This window comes from Scyliorhinus canicula, chromosome 9, assembly GCF_902713615.1.
Source record: "Scyliorhinus canicula chromosome 9, sScyCan1.1, whole genome shotgun sequence".
Classification (NCBI taxonomy): Eukaryota; Metazoa; Chordata; class Chondrichthyes; order Carcharhiniformes; family Scyliorhinidae; genus Scyliorhinus; species Scyliorhinus canicula.
This window is the reverse complement of record NC_052154.1, coordinates 157,834,387-157,860,607: the sequence shown is the minus strand read 5'-3', so window position 1 is coordinate 157,860,607 and position 26,221 is coordinate 157,834,387. Positions and strand designations below refer to the sequence as shown.

The window sequence follows — 26,221 nt, the reverse complement described above, 5'->3', positions numbered from 1 at the left end:
CTGTTGATTTAGTGGTCCACAGTGCAGCCAAATAAATAACCTTCTGCACTAGCTCTTCACTAATTTCATCAAACGTTTTTTGAATAATCTCCGCCATGCAGTTCAGTATTACAGCCGCCTGGGGGGCTGTCAATGTGGTGTGATGGGACAGATAATCATGACAGACCATTAACACTATCTCTGGGTGGTGATACCCCAGTGTGTGAAGACTACCCAGTATTTTCTGCTGAGAACTCTCATCTTCCTCAGTGGCCATCTTCACAAGGCTAGCTGAGAATAATTCCATGTTGCGAGGCATTTCAGAAATCCTTACACAGACTGTGACTCAAAGCTGGAATTCCTCAGTTCAGTATTAAGATTATTAATGGTTGCTCGCTAAGGATGAGACTTGACACGTTGAGCCTTCTGATAGATTGTAATTTGTCCTGTATTTTGCTTAAGTTCTAACTAGTTTTATTTGAAGAAATGTTTTAATCAAGTATTTTGTGGCGAATTGTCAATGAAAAAAAATAATTGTTCACTCAATCTGATATGTGACCTCCTTCAAGATTGCCTCTTTTTTTTTTGTCCCACAGTCTTGTCCTCCAACAATTAATGATGCTCCTTTGCTATATTTTCGATCTTCCTTGTAGTAATCTCCTAGGTTCAGTTGATTTGATGAAACCTTGTTTTTACTTTCTCTCTTAAAGGCAGTCATGTGTGCAAATGCATAATGTGTGCCACTTTCTTGTGTTTGTCACCTATCTGTGTTGTCATGGTTTTTATTGTGAAGCCAGATGACATAACCCTTCTCTTGTGATGCAGAACCTTTGAGTGGTGGCAGTTTAAGGTGGGTGAGGGGCTGGGTAGGCATTAGTGATCGAGACCTGAGATGTAAACCATTATGACAAGCAACCATTCTAACCCTTACAAGCCATGTTCCATTATGTGACCAGTAGAGGTCTTACTGCACCAAACCCTTATAGTACTCGAGACACAATATGGTGCTGTGGAATGGACAGTTGTGGTAAAATGTCCTAAAACCTGGAAGTTTGCATAACATGAAATTAGAAATAAAGGATCTGACCAGCGTAACCATCACTAGTTAGAATGTAAAAGCATAATTTCAGCCCCTGACAGTGACGGGGCTTCACCTTGGTAGGATAATCTCAAAGAATACGGAGTGGGTCAGATGACATTTGTATTTGACTAGAAAGATCCGATAGTTTATATTTGTGCATTCACAAGGATAGACCTGCATCAAATTCAGAGGAGATTGCTGTGACATTAGAATAACCAGTTTATTGTATAAAATGGAATCGTAAGTTTGAGTCCAGGAAAAGAAAGACCTGTATTTATGCAACAGCAGAGGGCAGCAGAGCAGAGCTACTGATCAGCTGTTCTGGGGAAATTTGCATACGTGCAGTGCGGTCAGCCTAAGTTGAAGGTGAATCTGCGAAGGGGACCCGAGGAGTTTGAGTGAAGGCAATCATCCAGCAGAGGGCAGCAGAGCAGAGCTACTGATCAGCTGTTCTGGGGAAATTTGCATACGTGCAGTGCGGTCAGCCTAAGTTGAAGGTGAATCTGCGAAGGGGACCCGAGGAGTTTGAGTGAAGGCAATCATCCAGCAGAGGGCAGCAGAGCAGAGCTACTGATCAGCTGTTCTGGGGAAATTTGCATACGTGCAGTGCGGTCAGCCTAAGTTGAAGGTGAATCTGCGAAGGGGACCCGAGGAGTTTGAGTGAAGGCAATCATCCAGCAGAGGGCAGCAGAGCAGAGCTACTGATCAGCTGTTCTGGGGAAATTTGCATACGTGCAGTGCGGTCAGCCTAAGTTGAAGGTGAATCTGCGAAGGGGACCCGAGGAGTTTGAGTGAAGGCAATCATCCAGCAGAGGGCAGCAGAGCAGAGCTACTGATCAGCTGTTCTGGGGAAATTTGCATACGTGCAGTGCGGTCAGCCTAAGTTGAAGGTGAATCTGCGAAGGGGACCCGAGGAGTTTGAGTGAAGGCAATCATCCAGCAGAGGGCAGCAGAGCAGAGCTACTGATCAGCTGTTCTGGGGAAATTTGCATACGTGCAGTGCGGTCAGCCTAAGTTGAAGGTGGTTTGTGGAGAGGCTGTTGGCAAGTGACAGTTAAACCCGAAACATTTCGTGAGTGTTTCCCACCCTACCTCCTCCTCTAACCAACCCCCCCACCCCACGGTGGTTGGGAAGCGGGAGCAGGGGCCTGTCGTGAAGGTGAGTGAGTGCCTTTAAATTTGCTTACCTTTGAGCGGGAGCAGGGTTTGAGGTAATATCAGGTAAGCTCTTCCTTTCTTTTTCTTTTTCTTGTTATTTTTTAAATCTAGAGGTGATGTCAGGGAAGGCAGTACAATGCTCCTCCTGCAGAATGTTTGAGGTGAGGGACGCCGTCAGTGTCCCTGCTGATTTCATCTGTGGGAAGTGCACCCAACTCCAGCTCCTCAAAAACCGTGTTAGGGACCTGGAGCTTGAGCTGGATGAACTTCGGATCATTCGGGAGGCAGAGGGGGTCATAGATAGGAGCTTCAGGGAAATAGTTACACCAAAGACTGGAGATAGATGGGTAACTGTAAGAGGGACTGGGAAGAAGCAGTCAGTGCAGGGACCCCCTGCGGTCGTTCCCCTGAGTAACAAGTATACCGTTTTGGATACTTGTGGGGGGGACGACTTACCAGGGGTAAGCCATGGGGTACGGGCCTCTGGCACGGAGTCTGTCCCTGTTGCTCAGAAGGGAAGGGGGGAAAGGAGTAGAACATTAGTAATTGGGGACTCAATAGTCAGGGGCACAGATAGGAGATTTTGTGGGAGCGAGAGAGACTCACGTTTGGTATGTTGCCTCCCAGGTGCAAGGGTACGTGATGTCTCGGATCGTGTTTTCCGGGTCCTTAAGGGGGAGGGGGAGCAGCCCCAAGTCGTAGTCCACATTGGCACTAACGACATAGGTAGGAAAGGGGACAAGGATGTCAGGCAGGCCTTTAGGGAGCTAGGATGGAAGCTCAGAGCGAGAACAAACAGAGTTGTTATCTCTGGGTTGTTGCCCGTGCCACGTGATAGTGAGATGAGGAATAGGGAGAGAGAGCAATTAAACACGTGGCTACAGGGATGGTGCAGGCGGGAGGGATTCAGATTTCTGGATAACTGGGGCTCTTTCTGGGGAAGGTGGGACCTCTATAGACAGGATGGTCTACATCTGAACCTGAGGGGCACCAATATCCTGGGGGGGAGATTTGTTAGTGCTCTTTGGGGGGGTTTAAACTAATTCAGCAGGGGCATGGGAACCTGGATTGTAGTTTTAGGGTACGGGAGATTGAGAGTATAGAGGTCAGGAGCACAGATTTGACTTCGCAGGAGGGTGCCAGTGTTCAGGTAGGTGGTTTGAAGTGTGTCTACTTCAATGCCAGGAGTATACGAAATAAGGTAGGGGAACTGGCAGCATGGGTTGGTACCTGGGACTTCGCTGTTGTGGCCATTTCAGAGACATGGATAGAGCAGGGACAGGAATGGTTGTTGCAGGTTCCGGGGTTTAGGTGTTTTAGTAAGTTCAGAGAAGGGGGCAAAAGAGGGGGAGGTGCGGCGCTGCTAGTCAAGGACAGTATTACGGTGGCGGAAAGGATGCTAGATGGGGACTCTTCTTCTGAGGTAGTATGGGCTGAGGTTAGAAACAGGAAAGGAGAGGTCACCCTGTTGGGAGTTTTCTATAGGCCACCTAATAGTTCTAGGGATGTAGAGGAAAGGATGGCGAAGATGATTCTGGAAAAGAGCGAAAGTAACAGGGTAGTTGTTATGGGAGACTTTAACTTTCCAAATATTGACTGGAAAAGATATAGTTCGAGTACATTAGATGGGTCATTCTTTGTACAATGTGTGCAGGAGGGTTTCCTGACACAATATGTTGACAGGCCAACAAGAGGCGAGGCCACATTGGATTTGGTTTTGGGTAATGAACCAGGCCAGGTGTTAGATCTGGAGGTAGGTGAGCACTTTGGAAACAGTGACCACAATTCGGTGACCTTTACGTTAGTGATGGAAAGGGATAAGTATACCCCGCAGGGCAAGAGTTATAGCTGGGGGAAGGGCAATTATGATGCCATTAGACATGACTTAGGATGTGTTGGTTGGAGAAGTAGGCTGCAAGGGTTGGGCACACTGGATATGTGGAGCTTGTTCAAGGAACAGCTATTGCATGTTCTTGATAAGTACGTACCAGTCAGGCAGGGAGGAAGGGGTCGAGCGAGGGAACCGTGGTTTACCAAAGAAGTGGAATCTCTTGTTAAGAGGAAGAAGGAGGCCTATGTGAAGATGAGGCGTGAAGTTTCAGTTGGGGCGCTTGATATTTACAAGGAAGCGAGGAAGGATCTAAAGAGAGAGCTGAGACGAGCAAGGAGGGGACATGAGAAGTCTTTGGCAGGTAGGATCAAGGAAAACCCAAAAGCTTTCTATAGGTATGTCAGGAATAAAAGAATGACTAGGGTAAGAGTAGGGCCAGTCAAGGACAGTGGTGGGAAGTTGTGTGTGGAAGCTGAGGAGATAAGCGAGATACTAAATGAATACTTTTCGTCAGTATTCACTCAAGAAAAAGATAATATTGTGGAGGAGAATGCTGAGACCCAGGCTATTAGAATAGATGGCATTGAGGTGCGTAGGGAAGAAGTGTTGGCAATTCTGGACAAGGTGAAAATAGATAAGTCCCCGGGGCCGGATGGGATTTATCCTAGGATTCTCTGGGAAGCCAGGGAAGAGATTGCTGAGCCTTTGGCTTTGATTTTTAGGTCATCATTGGCTACAGGAATAGTGCCAGAGGACTGGAGGATAGCAAATGTGGTCCCTTTGTTCAAGAAGGGGAGTAGAGATAACCCCGGTAACTATAGGCCGGTGAGCCTAACGTCTGTGGTGGGTAAAGTCTTGGAGAGGATTATAAAAGATACGATTTATAATCATCTAGATAGGAATAATATGATTAGGGACAGTCAGCATGGTTTTGTGAAGGGTAGGTCGTGCCTCACAAACCTTATCGAGTTCTTTGAGAAGGTGACTGAACAGGTAGACGAGGGTAGAGCAGTTGATGTGGTGTATATGGATTTCAGTAAAGCGTTTGATAAGGTTCCCCACGGTCGTCTATTGCAGAAAATATGGAGGCTGGGGATTGAGGGTGATTTAGAGATGTGGATCAGAAATTGGCTAGTTGAAAGAAGACAGAGAGTGGTAGTTGATGGGAAATGTTCAGAATGGAGTTCAGTTACGAGTGGCGTACCACAAGGATCTGTTCTGGGGCCGTTGCTGTTTGTCATTTTTATAAATGACCTAGAGGAGGGCGCAGAAGGATGGGTGAGTAAATTTGCAGACGACACTAAAGTCGGTGGAGTTGTAGACAGTGCGGAAGGATGTTGCAGGTTACAGAGGGACATAGATAAGCTGCAGAGCTGGGCTGAGAGGTGGCAAATGGAGTTTAATGTGGAGAAGTGTGAGGTGATTCACTTTGGAAAGAATAACAGAAATGCGGAATATTTGGCTAATGGTAAAATTCTTGGTAGTGTGGATGAGCAGAGGGATCTCGGTGTCCATGTACATAGATCCCTGAAAGTTGCCACCCAGGTTGATAGGGTTGTGAAGAAGGCCTATGGTGTGTTGGCCTTTATTGGTAGAGGGATTGAGTTCCGGAGCCATGAGGTCATGTTGCAGTTGTACAAAACTCTAGTACGGCCGCATTTGGAGTATTGCGTACAGTTCTGGTCGCCTCATTATAGGAAGGACGTGGAAGCTTTGGAACGGGTGCAGAGGAGATTTACCAGGATGTTGCCTGGTATGGAGGGAAAATCTTATGAGGAAAGGCTGATGGACTTGAGGTTGTTTTCGTTAGAGAGAAGAAGGTTAAGAGGTGACTTAATAGAGGCATACAAAATGATCAGAGGGTTAGATAGGGTGGACAGCGAGAGCCTTCTCCCGCGGATGGAGGTGGCTAGTACGAGGGGACATAGCCTTAAATTGAGGGGTAATAGATATAGGACAGAGGTCAGAGGTGGGTTTTTTACGCAAAGAGTGGTGAGGCCGTGGAATGCCCTACCTGCAACAGTAGTGAACATGCCAACATTGAGGGCATTTAAAAATTTATTGGATAAGCATATGGATGATAAGGGCATAGTGTAGGTTAGATGGCCTTTAGATTTTTTCCATGTCGGTGCAACATCGAGGGCCGAAGGGCCTGTACTGCGCTGTATCGTTCTATGTTCTATGTTCTATGTTCTACCCACCCCAGCACGTCTCAAAGCGCTTTATATCCAATGAAATATTTTAAAAGTGTAATCACTTTTATTATGTAGGAAACACGGCAGCCAATTTACATATAGCAACTTGCATATATTACACATATGCTTTTCTGATTGGAGGGCTGTGACTGGTGATGTTCCGCAGGGATCAGTGCTGGGACCTTTGCTGTTCGTAGTATATATAAATGATTTGTAGGAAAATGTAACTGGTCTGATTAGTAAGTTTGCAGACGACACAAAGGTTGGTGGAATTGCGGATAGTGATGAGGACTGTCAGAGGATACAGCAGGAATTAGATCTTTTGGAGACTTGGGCGGAGAGATGACAGATGGAGTTTAATCAGGACAAATGTGAGGTAATGCATTTTGGAAGGTCTAATACAGGTAGGGAATATACAGTGAATGATAGAACATTCAGGGGCAACACAGGTGGAGAAGGTAGTCAAGAAGGCATACGGCATGCTTTCCTTCATTGGCTGGGACATTGAGTATAAGAATTGGCAAGTCATGTTGCAGCTGTTTGGAACCTTAGGCCACACTTGGAGTACAGTGTTCAATTCTGGTCGCCACACTACCAGAAGGATATGGAGGCTTTAGAGAGGGTGCAGAAGAGATTTACCAGGATGTTGCCTGGTATGGAGGGCATTAGCTATGAGGAAAGGTTGAATAAACTTGGTTTGTTCTTACTGGAACGACAGAGGTTGAGAAGGCCATTTACATTGTAGCAGGCAGGTTTGTCAAAGCAAAACGATAAACAAGGCAACTGTCCTGCTGCTCTTGTGTACAGTTAAAGTAATATATCTCCTTGGCCATAATTAGCTAGAATCACCAACATGTTTTGTTCTTACTGTATTTTAAAAAATTTAGTTCTCCTGAGGTCTATGTTATGGCACGGACCTTCTATGATTAGTAATGTTAGCTTCTGCCTCATTAACTTTAAGATGTTGAATCAGATTCTCTTGTTTAACATTGTGCTTTCTCTGATTATTCACTTGGGTATCTTTCAAGTAATGAGCATGTTGGGAACTGCATGTATACGGATATCCAGTAATGCTGACTTAGCAGCTGGGTAATGAGGTACTTTATTACACTTCAAGCAGTCTTAAGAAGAATATGCTGATATGGAGCATAAACATAAACACTGGCCATATGGTCGGTTTCTGGGCTCTATGCTCTTTGTCATTAATAAGTAGTCAATTTATGCAGACTTTCAGCAGTAGCGATGGTGAACTAGTAAAACTTGACAAAAACTTGTTGGAAAAGCAGACTGAATAACTGACACCAATACAGGAAGATGGAATCTGGAGCCACGGCTAACTATCATTACTGAGGCAAGAGGGATCAAAACTAGGAGAATAATGTTGGATGATTTTAATGCGCTGAAGGTAGATTAAAATAAAGGTAATACCTATGGTCGAAGTGGAAAGCATTGTTCGGAATGCATACGGTATTGATTCTAGGATCGGTAAGTAGGAACAATTCAATTGCTAGTCAAGAAACAAAGTACATCTACTTTGCCATCTACCATCCTGGCAGTTGCATAATCCAATGCTAATGGAGTTGCTGTCAAATCACAGCAATCTAGCTCCATCAATTACTGCACCAGACTCGTGGATGAGGCTAGGGGCTGAATGGCCTACTTCTGTTCCTATCTGACTCCTTTTCAAACTCTAGGTGGATATACCACCACACTATAATGACCTCCGCTGGTAAAAGAAGAAGGGACATCCATTTATACAACAGCTTCAGAACACCCCAAAGTGCATTACAGCTAATAAATTACTTTGAAATAGGTAGCCAGACCTGGCAACCAGTTTGCACACAGCAAGGCACCATAAACAGAAGTGAGATAACTGACCAAATAATCTGTGGTCGAGGGATCAGGATGAGTGCGAATTCTGTCCAGGGATCAGGGTTAGTGGGGATTCTGTCCAGGGATCAGCGTTAGCGGGGATTCTGCCCAAGGATCGGGGTTAGCGGGGATTCTGTCCCGGGATCAGGGTTAGCGGGGATTCTGTCCCGGGATCAGGGTTAGCAGGGATTCTGCCCAAGGATCAGGGTTAGCGGGGCTCTGTCCAGGGATCAGCATTAGCGGGGATTCTGCCCAGGGATCAGGGTTAGCGGGGATTCTGTCCAGGGATCAGGGTTAGCGAGGATCCTGTCCAGGGATCAGGGTTAGCGGGGATTCTGTCCAGAGATCAGGGTTAGCGGGGATTCTGTCCAGGGATCAGGGATTCTGTCCAGGGATCAGGGTTAGCGGGGATTCTGTCCAGAGATCAGGGTTAGCGGGGATTCTGTCCAGGGATCAGGGATTCTGTCCAGGGATCAGGGTTAGCAGGGATTCTGTCCAGGGATTAGGGTTAGCGAGGATTCTGTCCAGAGATCAGCGTTAGCGGGGCTCTGTCCAGGGATCAGCGTTAGCGAGGATTCTGTCCAGGGATCAGGGTTAGCGGGGATTCTGTCCAGGGATCAGGGTTAGCGGGGATTCTGTCCAGGGATCAGGGTTAGCGGGGATTCTGTCCAGGGATCAGGGTTAGTGGGGATTCTGTCCAGGGATCAGGGTTAGCGGGGCCCTGTCCAGGGATCAGGGTTAGTGGGGATTCTGTCCAGGGATCAGGGTTAGCGGGGATTCTGTCCCGGGATCAGCGTTAGCGGGGATTCTGTCCAGGGATCAGCGTTAGTGGGGATTCTGTCCAGGGATCAGGGTTAGCGGGAATTCTGTCCAGGGATCAGCGTTAGCGGGGCTCTGTCCAGGGATCAGGGTTAGCGGGGATTCTGTCCAGGGATCAGGGTTAGGGGGGATTCTGTCCAGGGATCAGGGTTAGCGGGGATTCTGTCCAGGGATCAGGGTTAGCGGGGACTCTGTCCAGGGATCAGGGTTAGCGGGGATTCTGTCCAGGGATCAGGGTTAGCGGGAATTCTGTCCAGGGATCAGGGTTAGCGGGGATTCTGTCCAGGGATCAGGGTTAGCGGGGATTCTGTCCAGGGATCAGGGTTAGCGGGGATTCTGTCCAGGGATCAGGGTTAGCGGGGATTCTGTCCAGGGATCAGGGTTAGCGGGGATTCTGTCCAGGGATCACCTAATTGATTTGCAATCTGTATTCACATGCTTGCTATTTATTTTTGTTTCCCCAGGCCTCGGTTCAAGTGCTGTTGATCAAATGCTTGATGCAGAAAATCAGCGAATGGCAGAGAACTTGTCCAGCAAAGTGTCCAGGCTCAAATCGGTTTGTCACGTTTAATTTCTCATATTTTTAAGGCCTCGCCTCAAAATCACCCCTGAGTTTAAGGCGACTTCCATTGCCCTGATAGTCCTGTTAACCATATGGCTCATCTTTCATTCACTCACCCTATAGTATAAATATCTCCCACTTTCTTTGTCTTTTAGCTTTGACAAAGGGTCATCTGGACTCGAACCGTGAGCTCTTTTCTCTCCTTCGAGCTGCTGCCAGACTTGCTGAGATTTTCCAGCATTTTCTCTTTTGGTTTCAGATTCCAGCATTTGCAGTAATTTGCTTTTGTCAATTAAACAATCTTGATGTGGAATTGTGATGCAAATTTGGGGCGGCATGGCAGCATAATGGTTAGCACTGTTGTTTCATAGTGCCAGGGACCCGAGTTCAATTTACGGCTTGGGTCACTGTCTGTGCGGAGTCTGTAATTTCTCCGTGTCTCCGTGGGTTTTCTCGTCTTCCACCAAAAGACTTGTTTGTTAGATGAATTAGACATTCTGAATTCTCCCTCAGTGTGTCTGAACAGGTGCCGGAATGTGGCAACTAGGGGATTTTCACAGTAACTTCATTGCACTGTCCATGTCAAGAGGGCTTAGAGTACAAGACCAGGGATGTACTTCTGAGGCTGTCTAAGGCTCTGATCAGACCCCGTTTGGAGCATTGTGAGCAGTTGTGGGCCCCGTATCTAAGGAAGAATGTGCTGGCCTTGGAAAGGGTCCAGAGGAGGTTCACAAGTATGTTTCCTGGAATTAACAGCTTGTCATGAGGAACGGTTGAGAACTCTGGATCCGTACTAGTTGGAGTTTAGAAGGATGAGGGGGGATCTTATTGAAACTTACAGGATACTGCGAGGCCTGGATAGAGTGGACGTGGAGAGGATGCTTCCACTTGTAGGAAAAATTAGAACCAGAGGACACCATCTCAGACTAAAGGGACAACCTTTAAAACAGAGATGAGGAGGAATTTCTTCAGCCAGATGGTGGTGAATCTGTGGAACACTTTGCCACAGAAGGCTGTGGAGACAAATCACTGAGTGTCTTTAAGACCGAGATAGATAGGTTATTGGTTAATAAGGGGATCAGGGGTTATGGGGAGAAGGCAGGAGAATGGGGATGAGAAAAATAGCCATGATTGAATGGCAGAGCAGACTCGATGGCCCAAGTAGCCTAATTCTGCCCCAATGTCTTATGGTCTTAATGTAAGCCTACTTGTGACACTAATAAAGAGTATTATTAATAGAACAAAGCAGACTTGTGTTTGGTGGAGTTTTTTCGAGAATAAACTAAATTTGTTTTCAAAATGCTGCAGCACAATAATCCTGATGGCCCTCATTAGATTCAGTTGAGATGACTAATAGGTGCCTGGGGATTATGAGTCAACGTCTTTGAAAATCTGTGATAACTATTATTCATCAATTTGATCAGTAAATGATGGATTTTGAGTATGTATAACTAGTAACTAATGGAGCAGTTTGAGCTGCCTGACCCCACAGTTTAGAGTTTTGTCCATATTTTTGCTGGAATAGTCATTACAATAATGACAATGTGATCCTCAGGGATCAGTTAAAGATACAATTCTAAAACAACAGGCTCTGAGCTGCAGCCAATCAAATATAAGAAAGATTAGTCCCAGGGAGAATTTAATATGTCAGCAAAAAACAGCAGCTTCTATTTTTGTAGCAGATTGAACGCAGGAAAATGTTATAAGACACTTCACACAGATATGAGAAAACCGGATACCAAAGGCAAAGGTGGAGAGGCTAGAATGGGGAAATCAAAAGGCAGGTCAGTGGGGGTTGAGGGTCCAGACCGAAGTAAAGCAGTCGACCAAGATGCTCTGGCTGTATTGGAATGTGTAAGAGGGCAGTCCCCAGCAGCTGGAGCAGTGTTGGAGGAGATTAGTGGGGTCAAACTTGTTGGAAGCTGCAGAAAGGTTGAGGAATGATGAGTCATCATAGTCAGAGAATGATGCTTGTGACCTTCGGGGTATATGTGACAGCCGTTTTAAGCAAAACCTTACAGAACGTGTTTATAAAAAAAAGAACTTTAAAAAAAAAAAAATGTTTTCATTGATTTTCATATTTTAATGATATATAGTCCAGCACTCACTGAAGGGTTAATGCCAGCATATATACAGAATTCCCTTGGGGAAACGAGCAGAGACACAGAACAGAAAGAGATAATATACACACTCAAACAAGGAACCTTATAATCATTGATATGATTCCCCCCCAATCCCGCACGCTGCTGCGGACCCTATTTGGCTGTTCCACCATGGTTGGGCCCCCATCATTGGCCTTGGCGTGCATCGCCGAGCATGCTGGTGTCTTTCGTCCCTGTTTCTCCCTCTTGTCCTCAGGCCCGCCCTCGGTGTCCCTTGGTACCCCCTGTGGGTTTTTTTTTTGTCCCCGCCTCCCTCTCAATCCCTTTCCCCCATCCCTCCCCTTCCGTTTCTTTTGCGTTTTGTTGCTCGCCTGTGCCTCCTCCACCTGTCCCCCTCCCTCCCCTGCTCTATTCGTACATGTCTTGGAATGTTGGTGAATGGTTTCCATGTCTTGTGGAAGCCCTCTTCCGACCCAAGGATGGTGAATTTTACTTTCTCCAGTTGGAAGAATTCCAACAGGTCGGACAACTAGTCTGCAGCTTTGGGTGGTGCTGCTGATCGCCAGCCGAGCAGGATTCTTCGATGGGCGATTAGGGAGGCAAAGGCAAGGGCATTGACCCCCCCCCCCTCCCCATGAAGAGTTCTGGCTGTTCTGAGACCCCAAAGACCGCCATTTTTGGGCATGGCTCCACCCTCGCCCCCACAAGCGTGGACATTGCCTCAAAAAAGGTTGCTGGAACCCAAGTCTGGTGCAGGTTCAGAACTTGTGGATGTGATTGGCCGGGCCTCACTGGCATCGTTCATACTTGTCCTCTACCTCTGGGAAGATCCTGATCATTCAGGTTCTCGTTAGGTGCGTTCTGTGTACTACTTTTAACTGCATCAGGCTCAACTGTGCACGTGTGGAGGTGGAGTTTGCCCTGTTTTGTGCTTTGATCTAGATTTCCAGTCCCCATTATATGCCCAATTCTTCCTCCCATTTTTCTCTCATCTCATCCATGGAGAGCATGCCACCTCCGATACTCATCCGTGCAGATCCCGCAGTTCCCTTTCCCCAAGTCACCCATGTCCAACAGTTCCTCCACCAGTGAGTGTCTTTGCATCCAAAGATGTGTCATCGTTTCTCTACGGAAGATGTTTTTGATTTGTACGTACCTTAATTTGTTCCCTTTGGCAGCTGGACCCTCCTTCAGTTCTTCCAAAGCTAACTGTCAGGGTCCCCTCGTCCTGTCTCCACCTTTTGACTGTGGCATCCATTGTTGCTGGTGTGAACCTGTGGTTGTTACAGATCGGAGCCATAGTGGACACTTTGGTCAACCAAAGTGTTGCCTCAACTGATGTTTGGAGTGTGGCTACCACCACTGGGCTTTTTGAGTGTTTGGCTGGTGGGGGTCGTGACTTATGTAGATTGGTAGGGATCTGAACAGGAAGAGGAACTTGGGCAGTACGTTCATCTTGATCGTCTATACTCTCCCTGCCAGCGACAGTGGGATGAGTCGCATTTCTGCAGGTCCTTTTTTTGTTTCCTCCACCAGATTCATCGGGTTCCATTTGTAGATCCATGCCCAGTCGTTGCCAATTTGGATCCCCAGGAGCAGAATTTGTTTTGGGCTTGTTTGAACGGTAATCCCTCCAGCTTTGTCCCACTCCCTTGTGGGTTCACCAGGAAGATTTCACTTTTGCTCGGGTTGAGTTTGTAGCACGAGAAGGCTCCAAACACCTTCAGGAGCTTCATGATCCTTTACATACTTGTTGGGGATCTGGGGTCAACCGCATAGATTGAGACTCTATGCTGTCTGTCTCCTCTCTGGATACCTCCAGCCTTTCGCCGTTCTGAGGGCAGTGGCTCAATTGCCAGGGCAAACATCAGTGGGGACAGCAGGCATTCCTGGTGGTGGTCTGCACACTCGCCATGGGAGCATTGTACAAAGGTTTTACTCATGCGGTGAACCACGATCCAAGCCCAAATCGCTCCAGTAACTCGATGAGATACTTCCACTCGATTCTGTTGAAGGCTTTTTCTGCATCCAGGGAGATGATCGCTTTTGGTGTTCTCTTCCCGATGGGGCCATTATCGCATTCAGCAGGCGCCTGATGTTCGATGTTAGCTGCCTGTCCTTGACAAAGCCCATTTGGTCCTCTGCGACCACCTGTGGGAGGCAGCTCTCCAGCAGCCTCGCTCGGATTTGCGCTACATTGAGCAGTGAGGTGGGTCTGTGGGGCCTGCGCACAGTTTGGTCTTTATCTTTCTTGGGTATCAGTGATATTGAGGCTTGCGCCAGTGTTAGTGGCAGTGAGCTCCTTACCAGTGAGCCTGTGAACATCTCCGGCAAGTGCAGGGCCAATGTTGGCCGGGAATCCATCTGGCACCGCAGACATCACGTCAGCGAACCCACGCCAAACTCCCTCCAGCTTTGGGCATGCCCAAAATATCAGGACATGGTTCGCGAGCGCGTGCCGCCCACACCTATCCTCCACCCTTTCAAAAAACCTGCTTATTCTGGCCACCATCACATGTGCCCTGTGGACTCCTTTAAATTGTACGAAGCTAAGCCTAGCGCATGAAGAGGATGTATTCACCGTCCTCAGAGCCTCCTCCATAACCCAGCCTCCAACACCTTCCCCAACCCTTCCTCCCACTTCCGCTTAACTTCTCCTATTGGGCCGCCCTCCCAGTCCATTAATTCTTGTAAATCTCTGACACCCTGCCCTCACCAACCCCTGTTTTCGACACCACCTTGTCATGCAACCATGGGGGCGGCAGGTCAGGAAAGGACGGCACCTGCTTCCTCACAGTTTTGCACTTGTAAGTACCAGAACCCATTCCCGCTGAGCAGCTCATACTCCTCCATCAGTCCCTCCAAGCTCGGGATGCTGCCCCCCCCCCCCCCCCCCCCCCCCCCCCCCGAATAGGTCTCCAAACCGCTCAATCCCCGCTCGCTACCACCCCCTGGACCCCTGCTTTCAGCTCCCCCCGGGACAAACCTGTGATTCCCGCAAATCGGAGCCCCCATAAACCCCGAGATCAAGACATCAATCTTCCTAAAGAAGGCCTTTGGAATAAAAATCGGATGGTTCTAGAACATGAAGAAAAACCTCGGGAGTACTGTCATCTTCTCAGACTGCACCCACCAATGACAAAGGGAGCACGTTCCACCTCTTAAAATCCCTCTTCATCTACTGCACCAGCCAGGCCAGATTCATTTCATGTAGCTGCTCCCATCCCGGTGCCACCTGGATGCCCAGATACCTGAAACTCGCCCCCGCTACCTTTAAACGGCAGCTCGCCCAACCTCCTTTCTGCCCCCTCGCCTGGATCGGAAAGACCTTACTCTTTCCCATGTTTAACTTGTATCCAGAGAGCCGGCCCAATTCCACCAAAATGACTACGATCTATATCTCCAATACCAATGGGTCCGATATGTAAAGCAACAAACCGTCCGTGTCTAGCGGGACCTGATGCTAGCCTGAGCCTCCGACCCCACCCACTGATTCCCCACCGGCTCACACACCTCACAAACAACAATGAAAGAAGAAAAATGGGACACTCAAGCTCAATGCAACAAAACATCTCGAAGGAGGAAAGTGGGGCTGCACGGTAGCACAGTGGTTATCACAGTTGCTTCACAGCTCCAGGGTCCTAGGTTCGATTCCCGGCTTGGGTCAATGTGCGGAGTCTGGATGTTCTCCTCGTGTCTGCGTGTGTTTCCTCCAGGTGCTCCGGTTTCCTCCCGCAGTCCAAGGGTGCAGATTAGCCACGATAAATTGCCCTTAGTGTCCAAAAAGGTTAGGTGGGGGTTACTGGGTTATGGGGATAGGGTGGAGGTGCGGGCTTAAGTAGGGTGCTCTTTCCAAGAGCCGATGCAAACTCGATGGGCCGAATGGCCTCCTTCTGCACTGTAAATTCTATGATTCTACAACAACCAACAAATGAGATAAAAGATACAAGAAATAATGGACAGAAAAAGCACCACCTCCTCCACAGTTCAATGTCATCCTTCTCCTGCCAATCCATTGTCTTCTCAATATCTTCTCCTTGTCCGGGGAACCGGTGAAGGCGCACCACCATCGCCCTCGGCGGCTCATTTGCCTTCAGCTTTCTCATCAGCGTCCTATGCGCTTGGTCAACCTCCAGGGGTTGGTCAAAGGCCCCTCTCTCATCAACCTCTATAGCATCTTGACTACATACGTGCCAGCATCCGCTCCCTCAGGCATCCCACGATTCTTAGATTCTGTCTCCGGGAGCGATCTCCAGGTCCTCCACCTTCTCCTTTAACCGCTTCTGGGTCTCTCGCATCAGACCCACTTCAGCCACCAACAAGGCGAGCTGTTCCTCGTGCCCCCCACCGCCTCCTCAACTTTCCGAATAATCTGGCCCTGGGTCTCCAGCCTCTGCTCCACGTGGTCAATTCCCTCTTCTAACAGTTCCACTTCTTTGGCTAGATCTTACTGTGCTTCCCTTCTCTGTTGGCTAAACTTCTCATTGAAGAAGTTCACCAGGTGCTCCGTTGACCATTGGGCAGCCAAGGCAGACCCTTGACCTGTGTCGCACAAACATTCTCTTGCTCCAAATGCTGCCTGCACCTCGACCCACGTCTGTTCTATGGATCCATCTACCAGCCCCACCAGTGGAGTCAAACTTTTCTCCTGCACCTTTTTTCCCCAAACGTCTACTCTACAGACGGGGGAACGGTCCGAAAAAACAGCCTCGAGTGGAAGCTGCCAAATGTGCGACCACTCACACCACGGCCGCCACTGGAAGTCTCACGTCCGCTACATGTCTGTTTCCCCTTCCCTCCTCCTCACCCTCTCCTGCACCCTTTCTGACTCAACTCTCACATTCAAACCGAGACAGTGCAGTCCCGTGCAAATAGTCTTTCACTGTCCCAAACCGCCAGGGTGTCTGTGTCATTGCTGGCTTTGCTGCTGTCTTCCCAGCCCGTATTTATGGACAAATTTGTCTGCTTCCGCTGGTGTGATGGAGTAATGCTCCTTGCCCTGGAAGGAGACCCAGAGCTTGGCTGGGCACAGCATCCCAAATTTCAACCCGTTTTTGTACAGGGCTGCTTTGGCTCTATTGAATTATGTCCGGCGCTTGGCAGGTCTGCCCCAATGCCCTGATAAATCCTGATTGGGTGTCCCTCTCAGTTGCAGGACCTTGTCTGTCTGGCCCAGTTCAGGATTCTTTCCCTGTCTTGGTACTGGTGTAAATTTGCAATTATGGCGCTCGGCTGTTCTCCGGCCCTTGGTTTTGGCCAGAGTGACCTGTGGGCTCTGTCTGTTTTTGGTGGCTTGAGGAAGCTGTCTGTCCCCAACAGGTTGCCCAACATCTGGGTTACATATTCAGTGAGGTTCCTGCCCTTGATTCCCTCCGGTAGGCCCACTATGCGTAGGTTCTGGTGCCACGTTCGGTTCTCCTGATCTTTGATCTTTCCCTTTAGCGTCCCTTGTGTAGCCACCAACCTTGCCACCTCTGTTTCCAGTGCAGCGATCTAGCTCCCTTATGGTTGTCCCCTGAGACTCCAGCTGCGCCTCTGCCTTTTCCATGGCCACCTGCATGGTGATCAGCGCTTCCACCACTTTGACGGTTGCCCTCATATCGGCTTTAATGACCTCCTTGAGTTCCTGGAGTTTCTTCGTGATGAATTCCCTCCATCTGATCGCTGGGGAGGGGGAGTTCGGTGCATGGCCTGGTGGTCCCTCGCAGTCGGGTGTTGCCAGGGCTTTGGCGCTCCGCGTGCTTGCCGTCTCCTTGGTCCGCCTCTCCAGGCTTTTGTTGCCTTTTCCGTTACGTCCCCTGGAGCTGCTACTGCTCTGCATGACTAGACTTGATGTTGCTGGAAGAGGATGAGGGGGCGTCTTTTCCTAATTCCAGCGGGCTATTTTGAGTTTGAAGTTGCTAAGTCCAAATTTGCAGGAGGAGGGCCATCTTTTGGCGTTCCGCTCAGCATACCCCCATCACCGGAGCCTCAAGACTTGCATTTCTAAAGTGCTTTTCACAGCCTCAGGAAATATCCAATAACAGCCAAAGAAGTACTATTGAGGTATTGCCACTGTCACCCTCAGTACTGCCCCTCTGCTGGCGTGGTCCTCCCTTAGTACAGTCCCTCCAATGCACTCCCTCAGTACTGACCATCCGACTATATGGCATTCCTGCTTACTAACGGTCTGACAGTGCAGCCTTCCCGCTGGACTGACTCTCTGACAGTGCAGTGTCCTTGCTGCACAGACGCTCTGACCGTGTGGCCTTCCTGCTGGACTGATGCTCTGACCGTGTGGCCTTCCTGCTGGACTGACGCTCTGACCGTGTGGCCTTCCTGCTGGACTGATGCTCTGACCGTGCGGCCTTCCTGCTGCACTGACGCTCTGACCGTGCGGCCTCCTCACTTTACTGACTCTCTGAACGTGCGGCCTTCGTGCTGCACTGACGCTCTGACCGTGCGGCCTCCTCACTTTACTGACTCTCTGACCGTGCAGTCTTCCTGCTGCACTGATGCTCTGACACTGTGGCGTTCTCTCTGCAGTGACTCTCTGACCGTGCGGCCTTCCCGCTGGGCTGACTGTCTGACCGTGCGGCCTTCCAGCTGGGCTGACTGTCTGACCGTGTGGCCTTTCTGCTGCACTGACTCTCTGACCGTCCGGCCTTCCTGCTAGACTGACGCTCTGACCGTGCACCCTTCCCGCTGGGCTGACTGTCTGACCGTGCGGCCTTCCTGCTGCACTGACTCTGACCGTGCAGCCTTCCCGCTGCACTGACTCTGACCGTGCGGCCTTCCCGCTAGACTGACTCTCTGACCGTGCGACCTTCCTGCTGCACTGACTGTGACCGTGCGTCCTTCCCACTGGACTGACTCTCTGACCGTGCGGCCTTCCCGCTGCACTGACTCTCTGACCGTGCGACCTTCCTGCTGCACTGACGCTCTGACCGTGCGGCCTTCCCGTTGCACTGACTCTCTGACCGTGCAGCCTTCCTGCTGCACTGACTCTGACCGTGCGGCCTTCCCGCTGCACTGACTCTCTGACCGTGCAGCCTTCCCGCTGCACTGACTCTGACCATGCGGCCTTCCTGCTGCACTGACTCTGACCGTGCGGCCTTCCTGCTGCATTGACTCTGACCGTGCGGCCTTCCTGCTGCACTGACTCTCTCACCGTGCGGCCTTCCTGCTGCACTGACTCTCTCACCGTGCGGACTTCCTGTTGCACTGATTCACTGACGGTGCGGACTTCCCACTGAACTGACTCTCTGACAGTGCAGACTTCCTGCTGCACTGACTCTGACCGTGCGGCCTTCCCGCTAGACTGACTCTGACCGTGCAGCCTTCCCACTGGACTATCTCTCTGACCGTGCGGCCTTCCCACTTAACTGGCTCTCTGACCATGCGGATCTCCCGCTGTACTGACTCTCTGACACTGCGGCCTTCCCGCTACACTGACGCTCTGACAGTGCGGCCTTCCCGCTGGACTGACTCTCTGACAGTGCGGCCTTCCTGCTACACTGATGCTCTGACAGTGCGGCCTTCCTGCTGCACTGACGCTCTGACCGTGCGGCCTTCCTGCTAGACTGACGCTCTGACCGTGCAGCCTTCCTGCTGGACTGACGCTCTGACCGTGCAGCCTTCCTGCTGGGCTGACTGTCTGACAGTGCAGTGTCCTTGCTGCACTGACTCTCTGACACTGCGGCCTTCCCGCTACACTGACGCTCTGACCGTGCAGCCTTCCTGCTGGACTGACGCTCTGACAGTACGGCCTTCCCGCTGGGCTGACTGTCTGACCGTGCGGCCTTCCAGCTGGGCTGACTGTCTGACCGTGTGGCCTTTCTGCTGCACTGACTCTCTGACCGTCCGGCCTTCCTGCTAGACTGACGCTCTGACCGTGCACCCTTCCCGCTGGGCTGACTGTCTGACCGTGCGGCCTTCCTGCTGCACTGACTCTGACCGTGCAGCCTTCCCGCTGCACTGACTCTGACCGTGCGGCCTTCCCGCTAGACTGACTCTCTGACCGTGCGACCTTCCTGCTGCACTGACTGTGACCGTGCGTCCTTCCCACTGGACTGACTCTCTGACCGTGCGGCCTTCCCGCTGCACTGACTCTCTGACCGTGCGACCTTCCTGCTGCACTGACTCTCTGACCGTGCGACCTTCCTGCTGCACTGACGCTCTGACCGTGCGGCCTTCCCGCTGCACTGACTCTCTGACCGTGCAGCCTTCCTGCTGCACTGACTCTGACCGTGCGGCCTTCCCGCTGCACTGACTCTCTGACCGTGCAGCCTTCCCGCTGCACTGACTCTGACCATGCGGCCTTCCTGCTGCACTGACTCTGACCGTGCGGCCTTCCTGCTGCACTGACTCTGACCGTGCGGCCTTCCTGCTGCACTGACTCTCTCACCGTGCGGACTTCCTGTTGCACTGATTCACTGACGGTGCGGACTTCCCACTGAACTGACTCTCTGACAGTGCAGACTTCCTGCTGCACTGACTCTGACCGTGCGGCCTTCCCGCTAGACTGACTCTGACCGTGCAGCCTTCCCACTGGACTATCTCTCTGACCGTGCGGCCTTCCCACTTAACTGGCTCTCTGACCATGCGGATCTCCCGCTGTACTGACTCTCTGACACTGCGGCCTTCCCGCTACACTGACGCTCTGACAGTGCGGCCTTCCCGCTGGACTGACTCTCTGACAGTGCGGCCTTCCTGCTACACTGACGCTCTGACAGTGCGGCCTTCCCGCTGGACTGACTCTCTGACAGTGCGGCCTTCCCGCTGGACTGACTCTCTGACAGTGCGGCCTTCCTGCTACACTGATGCTCTGACAGTGCGGCCTTCCTGCTGCACTGACGCTCTGACCGTGCGGCCTTCCTGCTGGACTGACGCTCTGACCGTGCAGCCTTCCTGCTGGACTGACGCTCTGACCGTGCAGCCTTCCCGCTGGGCTGACTGTCTGACAGTGCAGTGTCCTTGCTGCACTGACTCTCTGACACTGCGGCCTTCCCGCTACACTGACGCTCTGACAGTGCGGCCTTCCCGCTGGACTGACTATCTGACAGTGCGGCCTTCCTGCTAGACTGACGCTCTGACCGTGCAGCCTTCCTGCTGGACTGACTCTCTGACAGTGCGGCCTTCCCACTGGACTGACTCTCTGACAGTGCGGCCTTCCCGCTACACTGACGCTCTGACAGTGCGGCCTTCCCGCTACACTGACGCTCTGACAGTACGGCCTTCCCGCTGCACTGACTCTCTGACCGTGCGGCCTTCCCACTGGACTGACCCACTGACCGTGCGGCCTTCCCACTGGACTGACTCTCTGACAGTGCAGTGTCCTTGCTGTACTGACTCTCTGACCGTGCAGCCTTCCCACTGGACTGACTCTCTGACCGTGCGGACTTCCCACTGGACTGAATCTCTGACCGTACGGCCTTCTCGCTGTACTGAATCTCTGACCATGCGGCCTTCCGGCTGCACTGACTCTCTGACCGTGCAGTCTTCCTGCTGGACTGACTCTCTGACAGTGCAGTGTCCTTGCTGTACTGACTCTCTGACCGTGCAGCCTTCCCACTGGACTGACTCTCTGACCGTGTGGACTTCCCACTGGACTGAATCTCTGACCGTACGGCCTTCTCGCTGTACTGAATCTCTGACCATGCGGCCTTCCGGCTGCACTGACTCTCTGACCGTGCAGTCTTCCTGCTGCACTGATGCTCTGACACTGTGGCGTTCTCTCTGCAGTGACTCTCTGACAGTGCGGCCTTCCCGCTACACTGACGCTCTGACAGTGCGGCCTTCCCGCTGGACTGACTCTCTGACAGTGCGGCCTTCCTGCTACACTGACGCTCTGACAGTGCGGCCTTCCCGCTGGACTGACTCTCTGACAGTGCGGCCTTCCCGCTACACTGACGCTCTGACAGTGCGGCCTTCCCACTGGACTGACTCTCTGACAGTACGGCCTTCCCACTGGACTGACTCTCTGACAGTGCGGCCTTCCCGCTACACTGACGCTCTGACAGTACGGCCTTCCCGCTGGACTGATTCGCTGACAGTGCGGCCTTCCCGCTACACTGACTCTCTGACAGTACGGCCTTCCCACTGGACTGACTCTCTGACTGTGCAGCCTTCCTGCTACACTGACGCTCTGACAGTACGGCCTTCCCACTGGACTGACTCTCTGACAGTGCGGCCTTCCCGCTACACTGACTCTCTGACAGTACGGCCTTCCCACTGGACTGACTCTCTGACTGTGCAGCCTTCCTGCTACACTGACGCTCTGACAGTACGGCCTTCCCACTGGACTGACTCTCTGACAGTGCGGCCTTCCCGCTACACTGACGCTCTGACAGTACGGCCTTCCCGCTGGACTGATTCGCTGACAGTGCGGCCTTCCCGCTACACTGATGCTCTGACAGTACGGCCTTCCCACTGGAATGACTCTCTGACAGTGCGGCCTTCCTGCTACACTGACGCTCTGACGCTGTGGCGTTCTCTCTGCAGTGACTCTCTGACAGTGCGGCCTTCCCGCTGGACTGACCGTCTGGCAGTGTGGCATCCCCGCTGTCCTGCACTGGTGTGACTGCCTAGATATTAGTTTATGTCTTTCCTGGGGCTTGAATCCAGGACCTTCTCACTGAGAAGAGGCAATGTGAACAGTAAACCATGCGGACATTGTAATTTGCAGTAATTGCAGATTTTCTAATCTTGGATTTTATGATCCTCAGTGGACTTGGTCTGTGTCGGTTGTTCTGTTTTGTTCCTTGTTAATTTTAATCAATTCTTTGTTGAAGCAGATTGCTCTGGATATTGACCAGGAGGCAGATGACCAGAACAGATATCTAGATGGCATGGTGAGTGTAACGACTTCATTGATTATTTTCAAACAGAACAAAATCCACATTATTTTATTTAGCAAACCTGACAAAGCTCAAGTTGAGAAATTGAAATGAAAGTCCATCTAGCAGAACTGCACCGACATTTGGAGACCGGATAAAAGGATTAGTGCGAGGTGATCAAGCCCGGGTTTGAAAAACGTGTCAGTTGCAGATGGATTGACCATGTTAAGAGAATTTGTTGTTTTGAGAAAGGAAAGGATAATCAGAAAGGGAATCGAGGATTATGGGGATAAGGCAGGAAAGTCTCTTATGGTCATGTTGGGGTCAGAGATGCTGCAGTGGATCTCGATTTTAACAGTGATAAAATGAATAGGGCAGCAACTCAAGGATATAAATGTGTGATGGTCACCAAAGGAGCAGAAAAAGACATTAGACATCTTTATTAAGGCACAGAATGTCCGAACAGAAAATGTGGGAGAAGCAGAATCCAGCAGAGCTTTTAAATTTGATGTGGATAAATATTTGGGATAAAAACATTTGCAACAGGTATGGGGATAGGTACAGAATAGACTAAGGGACAAGTTCTTCCAGACAGCAAGTGGTCTATTTCTGTGAGCTAATATTTAAGGAGACGCTGTTCAGTAGTATGGGCACTTGGAGTATAGTGTTTAATTCTGATCGCCACACTACCAGAAGAATGTGAAGGCTTTGGAGAGGGTGCAGAAGAGATTTACCAGGGTATTGCCTGGTATGGAGGGCATTATCTATGAGGAAAGGTTGAATAAACTCGGTTTGTTCTTACTGGAATGACAGAGGTTGAGGGGTGACCTGATAGAGGTCTACAAAATTATGAGGGGCATAGACAGAGTGGATAGTCAGAGGCTTTTTCCCAGGGTATAGGGGTCAATTAGTAGGGGGCATGGGTTTAAGGTGCGAGGGGCAAGGTTTAGAGGAGATGTATGAGGCAAGTTTTTTACACCGAGGGTAGTGGATGCCTGGAACTCACTGCCGGAGGAGGTGGTGGAAGCAGGGCCGATAGTGGCGTTTAAGGGGCGTCTTGACAAATACATGAATAGGATGGGAATAGAGAGATACAGACCCCGGAAGTGTAAAAGAATTTAGTTTAGACGGGCAGCATGGTCGGCGCAGGCTTGGAGGGCCGAAGGGCCTGTTCTTGTGCTGTACTTTTCTTTGTTCTTTGTATGGAGGAAAGCTCCTTTGCTAGTATCAATTAAAGAGAGAGGGGCAGCACGTGGCCTAGTGGTTGGCACTGCAGTCTCACAGCGCCGAGGTCCCAGGTTCAATCTCGGCTCTGGGGCCACTGTCCGTGTGGAGTCACTGTCCGTGTGGAGTTTGCACATTCTCCCCGTGTTTGCGTGGGTTTCGCCCCTACAACGCAAAGATGAGCAGGATAGGTGCATTGGCCATGCTAAATTGCTCCTTAATTGAAAAAGATGAATTGGGTACTCTAAATTTATTTTTAAAATTAAAGAGAGTGGGGGAAGTGAAGCTGAGAGGGTGAGATTGGAAGTGAGAGATGCAGAGAGAAAGATGAGGGTGTGTCTGTCTAATCATGTACTTAACATCTTGCCGAGTTACTAATGCAAGTTTCAGAAATGGAAGCATTGTTCCAATCTAGATTTGGTTTCAATTAATTAAATGTTAGTTCCCCTTTTTAATTCTGAAAGATTTTTCTTTTTAAATTCTGTCAGGATTCTGATTTTTTGAGTGCCACTGGACTTTTGACGGGAAGTGTGAAGAGATTTTCCACGATGGTGAAATCTGGCAAAGACAATAAGAAGTTGCTGTGCTACATGTCTGTTGGACTGGTCCTTCTTTTCTTCATCTTGTACTACCTTGTCATCAGGATTCAAACTTGATCTGTTTACAGTCACTCAATGTGACAAGGACATATCCAATGACTGGAAAACACTTGCCAAGCTTCATCTGGAAACAGCTGAGAAGGCTGACTGCTGTCACCTTTGAACCAAAGTTTTTACTTACAGTAAGTCTTCGAGAGGTTCCCTTAATCGGCCTGGAAATCAGTGATGTGGATGCACTTTATGGGAACATGATTTTACATGACACTATTAAGCTTGTGCTGTGTTATACACACTGATGTACACTGCAGACCATGGACCAATCTCCAGTGAGAGAGTTTTGTGCAATGAAAAGCCTGTATTAGAGCCCCAATCGATTCCTTGTGGTAAGAGGAGGATAAATCGAGACTCCCACCTACACCCAGTTCCCACATTCTGAAATAAATTGTGTTAGCAAAAGGATAGCTTTAGGTTTATCCATGACATAATTTTAATTTTTCAAAGGATGTTTTGTAAGACTAGTTCCCAATATGGTGACGGTTTACTGACTTAATCCTTTTGAGAGTTTCCAACGGCTTAACTTACAATAGTGAAGTATGATAATTGTGACTCATTCATGTTTGCTTTTATTTTCTTCCTAATAAATATTGATCACCGAAACTGTTTTCAATTGTAATTGTGTGTGCAGTTTATTTTCCATTTGGCTTACCCTCCTTGCTTGGTTCATGACTCGTGCTGATGTCTGTGACACTGTTAGACCCCTTGCCCATCAGCCCTGCATGAGCTTAGTACTGGCTTTGTTCTACTCCCTCAAAGGGAATTGTATTGCTTCATTAGATAAGGAGACCAAAACTGTACAAGGCCATATAAACTTGTTGTAAGACTTCTTTACTCTTCTACTCCAATTGCATTGCGATAAATGCTAACATATCATTTGCTTTCCTAATTGCTTGTTTTACCTGCAGATTGATTTTGTGATTTGTGTACAAGGTCTCTCTAATTAATAACTTCTGAGTTTCTCAAAATGTGAAAAATATTCTGGTTTTCTACATTTCCTACTAACATGGTTAACTTCATGCGTTATATTCTATCTGTCATGCTCTTGCCCATTTTCTTAACCTATCTGGGTCCGGTTTAAATCCCTGCATCCTCCTCAATTTTGTTCCCACCTAACTTTTTATCATCTGCAAGCTCGGTCGCTTCACCTAAGTCGTTGATATAGATTGTAAACTGACGGCACGGTGGCAGTGGTTAGCACTGCTGCCTCACAGCACTGAGGACTCGAGATCGATCCCGGACCTGGGTCACTGCCTGCGTGGACATTCTCCCCGTATCTGCTTGGGTTTCACCCCTACAACCCGAAGATGTGCATGTTAGCTGGATTGGCTACGCTAAATTGCGCCTTAGTTGGAAAAAATAATTGGGCACTTTAAATTTATTTAAAAAAAGATATATATTGTAAATAGCTGAGGCCCAAGTTTTGATCTGTGCAGTACCCCATGTGTTATAGTCTGCCAACCTGTAAATGACCCGTTTATTCTCGCTGTTAACTGTTACGATCCCTATAGAGACCAAATTTTTTTTTTTAGATGAATTTCCCAGTGACAAACTGAAAGGATCACACAACAAGGTTTCATGTTTTAGACTTTACTCTAACAAGCAAACTAAAATCAATATTCTTTACTAGGCAACTAATACATTAAACTACCGAAAAGGCCCTATTAACTTAACACAATCAAGATGTGGAGATGCCGGCTTTGGACTGGGTGAGCACAGTAAGAAGTCTTACAACACCAGGTTAAAGTCCAACATGTTTGTTTCAACACTAACTTTCGGAGCACTGCTCCTTCCTCAGGTGAATGCAGAGGTATGTTCCAGAAACACATATATAGACAAATTCAAAGATGCCAGACAATGCTTAGAATGTGAGCATTTGCAGGTAATTGAATCTTTACAGATCCAGAGATAGGGGTAACCCCAGGTTA

The 26,221-nt window shown here is 49.5% G+C and overlaps 1 protein-coding gene across 1 annotated transcript in view; it reads left to right on the top strand.

Moving 5' to 3' along the window:
- Positions 1-24,909, top strand: part of bet1l (Bet1 golgi vesicular membrane trafficking protein-like) — a 54,497-nt gene extending 29,588 nt beyond the window's left edge. Inside the window, exons 2-4 of the mRNA XM_038808023.1 lie at positions 9,400-9,491; positions 22,375-22,431; positions 24,129-24,909. Coding sequence (XP_038663951.1) covers positions 9,400-9,491; positions 22,375-22,431; positions 24,129-24,296 — 317 coding nt within the window. The 3' untranslated portion in view covers positions 24,297-24,909. The remainder of the gene's footprint in view (positions 1-9,399; positions 9,492-22,374; positions 22,432-24,128) is intronic.
- The last annotated feature ends 1,312 nt before the right edge of the window (positions 24,910-26,221 follow it).